At 38.8% G+C, this 8,817-nt stretch overlaps 1 protein-coding gene across 2 annotated transcripts in view; it reads left to right on the plus strand.

Moving 5' to 3' along the window:
- The window catches only part of FRZB (frizzled related protein), a 32,781-nt gene extending 24,487 nt beyond the window's left edge, over nucleotides 1-8,294 (plus strand). The window contains exons 3-6 of one of the 2 annotated variants that reach the window (XM_006083032.3): nucleotides 17-82; nucleotides 2,730-2,934; nucleotides 3,718-3,781; nucleotides 7,359-8,294. In XM_006083032.3, the coding sequence (XP_006083094.1) occupies nucleotides 17-82; nucleotides 2,730-2,934; nucleotides 3,718-3,781; nucleotides 7,359-7,475 (452 nt within the window). In that variant the 3' untranslated portion in view covers nucleotides 7,476-8,294. The remainder of the gene's footprint in view (nucleotides 1-16; nucleotides 83-2,729; nucleotides 2,935-3,717; nucleotides 3,782-7,358) is intronic. The other variant, XM_014467387.2, reaches the window with a different exon arrangement.
- The last annotated feature ends 523 nt before the right edge of the window (nucleotides 8,295-8,817 follow it).

Genomic DNA, 8,817 nt, shown 5'->3' on the forward strand with positions numbered 1-8,817 from the left:
ATGTTATGTTTTTCAGAACGCTGCAAATGTAAGCCTATTAGAGCTACACAGAAGACCTATTTCCGAAACAATTACAACTATGGTAAGGATAACTTCATGGTTGATCTATAAACTGCTGTGTAAAGAAGTGTGTGTGTGTGTGTGTGTGTGTGTGTGTGTGTGTGAGAGAGAGAGAGAGAGAGAGAGAGAGAGAGAGAGAGAGAGAGCAGTTCAAGAATAAGACTTAAAAGCAAATAAATAAGGACAACTTTTGAGAGGATACCTGTCCCAAATAATTAAAATGTCTGATGTGGGCAAGATTCTTAACAAATCATTGATTTTGAAGCATATCAGGTAGCAATGCTGTGTCATAGAATCATGTAACCAAGTATAGAGATACATTTCAAACTGGGCGGGAGGGACTCTCCCCCTCGAGAGCCTGAGGAGGAACTGAGCATGAGAGGTGCTTGAAGTTCAATTGAGTTTGTATTTATTTTACTTGACTTAATCAATTTTTACTTTATTCAGCTTTCATAGTGCTGCTATTATTTTTGTTGAAAGTCAAAATACTAGTGGTTGCAAGTCATGGAAAGAGAATATTTTCAACAAGGTTGCTGAAAGAATGCTGTCACATCAAATGGGATACAGATCACAATCAGTGGAAAGAAGATACTTTCTCATAACCAAACAATAATAACCAGGTTGCCTGCAGTTTAAGGATTTTCACTTGCCTGGGTCTTACTTAGAGCTTCTGTGGGGAAGGCAGGCACTCCAATGATTAAATAGCAGAAAAAAAAGCCTCTGAAAAAAATTTAAAATCCCCAAATATATTGATTTTCATAAATATCTATGTGTCTATTGAGAAAATAAAGGGGGGTGGGAGTAATTGATAACTCAGACAAAACCTCTGCTTCATTCAGAATTAGTTCAGGTAAAATTTCTTGAGCTTTCATAAAATTACTGAATAATAAAGTAAGTCTTGCAGAGAGATATTTATTTTGGAGGGGGTATGTGTGCTAAAAATTTCTAATGAAAATAGTAGCCACACTGGGTAAATAAATCATTAGTCTGAGAACGTTTGCACAGCTCACTAATCTCTAAGAGTTGATGGATGCTGCGAAGCACATTCACATAAACCAGGATCCCAAAATGTCTGCTGGCTGGGTTGTGAATTTATCATCTGATTCTCCAAAAGGACATTTCCAAACGGGAAATCTTATCTTTTGTTAAAATATAGAATAGAACACTGACAGAAAGGGATCCCTTTACTCACAAGTCACACCGAGCAGGGGCAGTTGTATTTTGTTTGCTGTAAGTTCTCATATTTGAGGCACCCAATTTTCTGAAAATTAAATACCTGTGAAGCAAAAATGAGGTTTTTGTCCTAAATTTTTTAGAATTAGTAACTTAATTTCTATTGTATGTGCATTGTACTGGTGGGAAATTAGATAAGTTTCTGTATGGAGTTGGGGCATGGACGCAGCTATTAGTTGGCTAATTTTCATGGGTTACTTTTTTCCCTTTTTTTTTTTGAGTCCAAAACTTCTAAAATATGTGGTGACTCAGATGAAAGTGATCTGCTGATATGTGCCTAAGGGGCTTTTAAAAAGGGGATTCATTTGGACACGTATTTTTCTCCATATAACATCCATGGATATTGAGCTAGAGCAATGAGGGTGCCTGGGAGAGAGCCACTGGCTTCTTACAAATTGACATTTTTTACTTCGCAGCCTTTTTCAAACTCCCCCTTTAAGAAAAAAAAAGAGCTCATTTACCACAAGTAGGAATCTAAAGAATTTGGCCCCTCCAAAGAGGAGAAATACAGAAAAGAAGCAGATCTGTACTTGCTAGATTATGAGTCAAATACTTCAGCTTTGCCACTGAATTGATTATTTTTAAGGCAGTTTGTCTGTATATTGAGAAGGGAAGCCAACGCTTGTGAGATAAACGGGGTGTCGGTTTATCCATCGAGAGAGGTAGGTGAATGCAACCGACACCTTAGACTGTATTCCATAGCACAGGCGGGGAAGGAATGTTGGAGGGTCTGACTTCAAAGAGGATGGAGGAAGCAAGATCTAGTGGTGACTGTTTTTACTAAAAAAAAAAAAAAAGTCGAATGCTTACAGGAGCGTATGAAAGAAAATCTGTACTGAAACAAAAGGAAAAAGGCGCTGGTGTCTAAACCGGGAGCGAAAGTGAGGAAGGTGAAAAGGTCACAGAAACAGTTTGGAAACACAGTAGAACAGGACATCTTTATAACACTAATGAGACCCCCAACTCCTTAGACAATCCATTAATAGACCCGATAAAAGAATACTGACAAGAAAACGAAGCTTATTTAAGTACTAGGTCTTTACATATAGTGAAATTAATAAAGTTTAAGTTCCTGTTGGCAGCAGTGGAAACTGCGGACACCCATATTCACACATCCAAATGAAATTTTGGAGGGAAATTACATCAGATTGGCCCGACCTTTGATTATATAGATGCATTTTTCTCAATGAAATACACACACAATTATATTTGTACACTAATTGGAAGGCGATCAGGGCTGAACATTAAGGGGACAGGTGTGCTGTGCAGTGTGTCACTCACTAACATCTAGGACAGAAATCTGGCTGACTTTTCCTCTCCATTCATTGAGCATCAAGTAGAGAAGAACTGACTAGACAGGAGCCTACTTGACCTTTTTGAAGGTGGCACCTATTGTGGATCACATGACCATATCAGCTTCACTGTCTTTTACCCAGTCATTCGGGCTAAAGTGAAAGAGGTCAAGACCAAGTGCCATGACGTGACTGCAGTGGTCGAGGTGAAGGAGATCCTGAAGTCTTCTCTGGTGAACATTCCAAGGGACACGGTTAACCTGTACACCAGCTCTGGCTGCCTGTGTCCTCCACTGCATGTTAATGAGGAGTACATCATCATGGGCTATGAAGATGAGGAGCGCTCCAGGTAATCCGCTCCTTAACCCTTTTAGGTCCAACCTCGAGGCTGACTCGACAGACCAGGAGCTAGGAGCAGGTCCAATGTCGAGCAGTAAGAACATTAAAAAGTTCAGCATTCAATCCCGTCAGTTAATTTGGACCAGACTGTTCGAATTCCAAAAATAACATTGGACCGCAAAGGGTTAAGGATTCAGAACAATTTCTCTGCCTATCCTATCCTACTGTCCTTCTCTAGAGATCTTACTCTGGGATTCTTAACCTGGGATCTGTCTGCCTACTAAGGGATTACAGACGGTAGGGGGGTGGGCCCCTCAATTGCAAGTACTGGGTAGGGTATATGTGTATAATTTGTGGGTGTGCATTTTTTTGGGGAGAGGGGTCATCACTTCATTTGTTCTTAAAGGGGTCCATGGCTTCCAAATGGTTAAGAATTACTGTTGTAAGATTGTAGAATCTCAGAGGGAAGGTGGGGGTGAGTGGGTTGGTGGGAAGAGATTAACCAAAGAACTTGTATGCATATATGCATAACCCACGGACACAGACAATATTGTGGTAAAGACCTGGGGCGGAGGGGCAGGTGAGGGCTAGAAGGTGTCAGTGGGGATAACTAGGGGACATCTGTAATACTTTCAACAATCAAGATTAAAAAGAAATTACTATTCTAAAAAAATTACTGTTCTAAAACATGGTCATTCTATTCTAGAATAAGCAGGTAAGTCTTTGCAATGGTTTCTTGTAATTTTCAGTAATATGTTTTAATTTTCAAACGTGCTTGCTTTAACAAATGCAGATTACTGTTGGTGGAGGGTTCTATTGCTGAAAAATGGAAGGATCGACTTGGTAAAAAAGTTAAGGTAAGCCTCTGTTTTATGTTTAAAGTGATACACAGAAAACCAGCCATTTGTCACAAACGAAGTGGCTCCACTCAACTCCATGAGAAATATTAAAATCTGATATATGTATATATATTTAAAATTCCAGGACTGAGTTTGCTTTTAATATTGATTTCATTTAGGAAGTTCTCTGTATGCATATGAGAAATGTAACTATAGTTGCCTAACTTCTCACAATGCGAATTCTAGTTGTAGTTAGTCCAGTCCTGGTAGGGTGACTCCACATTATCTTTAGAGCCCCAGGTTCCTTCCAGCTTCCTGCTCTGCCATTTTTAAGGATATTCCTCCCATACTCATGTTCACCTGGAGGTCACAAGAGAGCTGCCCACCTCCAGCATCACACATTTTAGGGAGAAAGAAAAGAGAGGTAAAAAGGAGTTTCCAAGTGCTGCATCTAGCAACATTTACATCCGACTGGGTCTCATGTCGGTCCTTAATTGCAAGAGAGGCTGGGAACTGTAGTTTTGTTTAGCTGGGCATATTGTGTCCTTGAGCAAATTGCAGTTCTGTGAGTCACAGAAGAGAAGAAAGAATGAGTAGGAAACTACCAATATTGTCTCAATGCATAGCCACCATTTTCTATGTACAAGGTGCAGCCACATTCATCTGTATATAAAAGCTCCTTAGAGCAGTCATGTAGCTTTATTTCTGAGCCAGTGAACCTTAAATTCTGGAAGTGTTGCATTTTTTAAAAAGCACTGTAAATTACCTTTCAGATAGAAGGTTCCATTTCTTCTTACTATACTAAGCAAATCAGTGTCAAAGAACATGGGAGAATATATAGAGGGGCAAAGAATTGAAAATGGTGTGTGTGTGTGTGTGTGTGTAGTGGGTGGGGTGGGGGTGGGGAGAGTGGAAATTGTACCAAACATAATACATCCTCTTCCTTCTGTGAGTTTGAAGGGTTGGGAAACATTTACAGGGTAAGTTAAAAAACCCCTGGGCAGTTTACCTTATACATCTGGCACTCGGCGCAGCAGAAACATTCGAGTTCAAGTGACCTACAAAAATGTAGAGGGTATTATTTTGCAGGGAGAAACTGCCCTCCAGTAAGCTCTCCCCCCCACCGCCCCACCCCTAACTTTGGAATGATTGTCAAAAGTGAGATGTAATTCAAGTTTAGACTTGTGAGAATTCTCTATTTGTATCTCTTTTCAATTAGTTTGGTGTTTATTAAAAAGTGGCTCTTCTTCAGTATTTGGAATCTCTACTGTCCTTTTAATTTGTTTTTTTTTATTTTATTTATTTTTTAAAAATATATTTTATTGATTTTTTACAGAGAGGAAGGGAGAGGGAGGGAGAGGGATAGAGAGCCAGAAACATCAACGAGAGAGAAACATTGATCAGCTGCCTCCTGCACACTCCCCACTGGGGATGTGCCCGCAACCAAGGTACATGCCCTTGACCAGAATCGAACCCGGGACCCTTGAGTCCTCAGGCCGACGCTCTATCCACTGAGCCAAACCGGTTCTGGCTTAATTTGGTTTTCTGCTTGCTAATGCAGAACAGGAATGTGTCCTAAATTCCTGTACCAGATGGAAGAGCTTTTAACATCCCTGCTGCAAAGCATGTAACAGGGCTTCTCTTTTGGTACCAAAACAATTAACATCATGTAAAGACCCAGGATGCATGGCTTGTTTGTCCTGTTGCTTAGTAAGGCAAACATATTTTCTATTGCTTTCTATAGGGGACTCACACAGAGTTTTCATTGTGAAATTATTTGTATTCTTAGTCTAGATTTAAACATGCTCAACAATTTAATTCATATGTAGCTACTAAAGTCCTTGGTTATTAGTAAACTTGATTGTGGAAAAACCTTTAAAAAATATATATGTTTTTATTGATTTTAGAGAGGAAGGGAGAGGGAGAGATAGAAATTTTAATGAAGAGAGAGAATTATTGATTGGCTGCCTCCTACAGGCCCCACACTGGGGATTGAGCCCGCAACTCGTGCATGTACCCTGATTAAGACTTGAACCATGACCTCCTGGTTCATAGGTCAATGCTCAATCACTGAACCACACCGGCTGGGCTGGAAAAATCTCTTTTGATTAGAATTATTAGAGGGCGCAGAGGGAATAAATAGTGATGGGGGGGGGGGAAGGAAAAATAATCTTTCATTATAAAAAAGAATAATTGAGATCTTTAGTTTTCCAGTTAATTTGAGGATGGGAAAAATAGTTTTGTGGAGGACACTAGTGTGTGTGTGTGTGTGTGTGTGTGTGTGTTTTAACATAAGAGTTGCTCATTTAACTGATTTTTTTGCTTTCAGTAGCTAGATCAAGAATTAAATAAAAACCTTTTTATGTTTTTCCATGCAAGTGGTTGTTTAAGTCTCTGTTATAGTAGGTTGTTCAAATTAAGATATTTGCCCTGCCTTGGAGAACTGAGAATCAGACTGTTCTTTTAATATGAAAAACAATAAGACTGTGGAATAAAGTGTCTAAAATGAATTACTTTTGGTAATTGAAAAATGATAATTTATTATGAACTAAGCACTTGATACATTTTTCATCTATTACTCTTCAGAACAGTCTTATAAGCAGATTCTATTATTAATTTCAATGTGTTGATGATGAAAAGGAGGTGGAGTAAGTTTAAGAAACTTGGCATGGTAACCGATGGAGTTAGAATTTGATATTCACTCCTTGCTACTCAAAGTGTGGTCCCTGGACCAGCAACGTTGGCATCACCTGGGAGCTTGTTAAATATGAAAATCTTGGGGCCCCATTGCAGGCCCACTGAATGAGAATCTGACCTGCAATTTATCAAGATCTACAGGTTATTTCTCTATTCATTGAAATTTGAGAAGTATCGCTATAGTCTTTATTCTTTCTTACTGCTTATAATATTCATAATGTAACTCCCTTTTAATTTATTATATTCCATGTAAACATCATCACATTGTTCATCTGAAACATTAGTAAACTTGCTTGTGGTTATTAAAAAGGTTGGTAATGACTGCTTTGTAAAACTGAGAATGAGGGCAGAAACTTGTCTCTGCTGTTCATTGCCCTTGGTAGGTACTACTTAGAAAACTATTTTTAAGAGACCCTATTCCCATCTTAAATTTTCTTTTTCTTTCATTGCTCAAATCACATGGATTTAAAAGGGCTATATGTCCTTTTATGTTATAAGAGAGGAAGATGAAAAATAGCTCTTCCTTCAAATTGTCTATGTAAATCTTCCATTTGCTGACCACCTGTAAAGGGCCAGGCTTGTATTTTTTTATCTCAGGAAATTTCACAGGTAGCAACAGAGATTTGTGTCACCATTTACTGACGTGGAAATTTTAAGCTTAAGGTTTGATATGAAAGCATTATTGATCTAGGTAGCCAAGTTTGCGCTTTTTAAAATCTGAGAATTATGTTCATACCGCATCAATGTCATTGTTACCCTGGGACATAGAGCTTAGACTTTTGGAAAGTAGTAAAATGCTGTTGAGACCTGACTTTGCAGTCTCACTCAGCTGGGAGAATCAGAAATGACAGCCCTGGTAACATGCGCATGCGACCACTTTCTGTTTTAAATCTCACAGCGCTGGGATATGAAGCTCCGTCACCTTGGACTGAATAAAAGTGATTCTAGCCACAGCGATTCCACGCAGAGTCAGAAGTCCGGCAGGAACTCTAACCCCCGGCAAGCACGCAACTAAATCCTGAAACGCGGAAAGAACATTGGTGGACTTCCTATTAAGACTTGCATTGCTGGACTAGCAAAGGAAAATTGCACTATTGCACGTCATATTCTATTTTTTACCACAAAAACTCATGTGGTAACTGATATTACTTCTATTTTCTCTTTTGTTTTCTGCTTTTCTCTTTCCTCCTTCCCACCCCCGTATTTTGTGGTCTGGGTGCAGATCCTTAAATATATTATATGTATTCTATTTCACTAGTCATGGGAAAACTGTTCTTTGCAATAATAATAAATTAAACATGTTGATACCAGGACCTCTTTGCTGGAGTAAATGTTCATTTACTGCTCTGCGCCGAGACTGGGAATGCAACATTGGATACAAAGAGAGAAAGCCAAATAAGCTGTACAATATACTCGGCTGATCTAATTACAGCCTCGTTTTTGCATGCCTTTTGGGCATTCTCCTCAAGCTTAGAAAGTCCTACATGTTTACAAAGGTAAAATAGCAGTTTGAAATAAAGTGCTGCATAGGCAAAGCAATCAAGCTGCAGGAAGCATTTATGAGGAAAAGACACACAAGACGAATTATTTGCAAGATTGGCAGGAAGCAAAATAAATAGTTAGAGGAGTTGGGGAAAGAACATTTTGCCTGATTGAGAAGCACAACTGAAACCAGTAGCTGATGGGGTGTTAACAGTAGCATTTATCTCTTGGCAATTCATTTGATTTGTTTATGAATACATCTATTCGTCAGCATTAGGGAAGTGAATTACAACTAGACATCTGTTATCAGCATAGCTCTGCTTAATTTTAAACAAACCCATTGGCGTGAGTCTTTTTTTTCTACTTCTTGTAAAAATGACTTGCTGCATTGGCTGAGAAAAGAATGTATGTATGTATGTGTTATTTTTAAAAGGTACGGAGCTCTATAAAATGCTGTAGTTTGCAGGATGGTAAATTGTGGAAGGTTTGTGTGTGTCTGCACTCTCACATTCAGCGGGACTGAATTACAGGCCTATGTACCTGCCTGTACTTTATCATTTGGATTTGTGCTGCTTAATGCTCAGTAAAATAGGTCTAATAAAAGGAATTATGAAAAAAGTTGAAAACAATTAGAAGAGGGTACTATAGGCAAATCTATTTTGTAACCTAAAGGAAATTCAAGATTGCGCAGCCAAGTAAAAAATTTCAAAGTTGACTAAGAAGTTGTAGAACACTTCAGTAAATAAAAGTAAAAGGTAATGGGGGAAAAAAAGGAATTATGGTTTTCAGGAGAGAGGCTACTCTGACTTTTGAACCAAATACTCTGATTTTGAAACAAGTACACTTTCTCGTTACCCAAACTGCAGTGCGATCCC

The sequence above is a fragment of the Myotis lucifugus genome, unplaced genomic scaffold, assembly GCF_000147115.1.
Source record: "Myotis lucifugus unplaced genomic scaffold, Myoluc2.0 scaffold_5, whole genome shotgun sequence".
NCBI lineage: Eukaryota > Metazoa > Chordata > Mammalia > Chiroptera > Vespertilionidae > Myotis > Myotis lucifugus.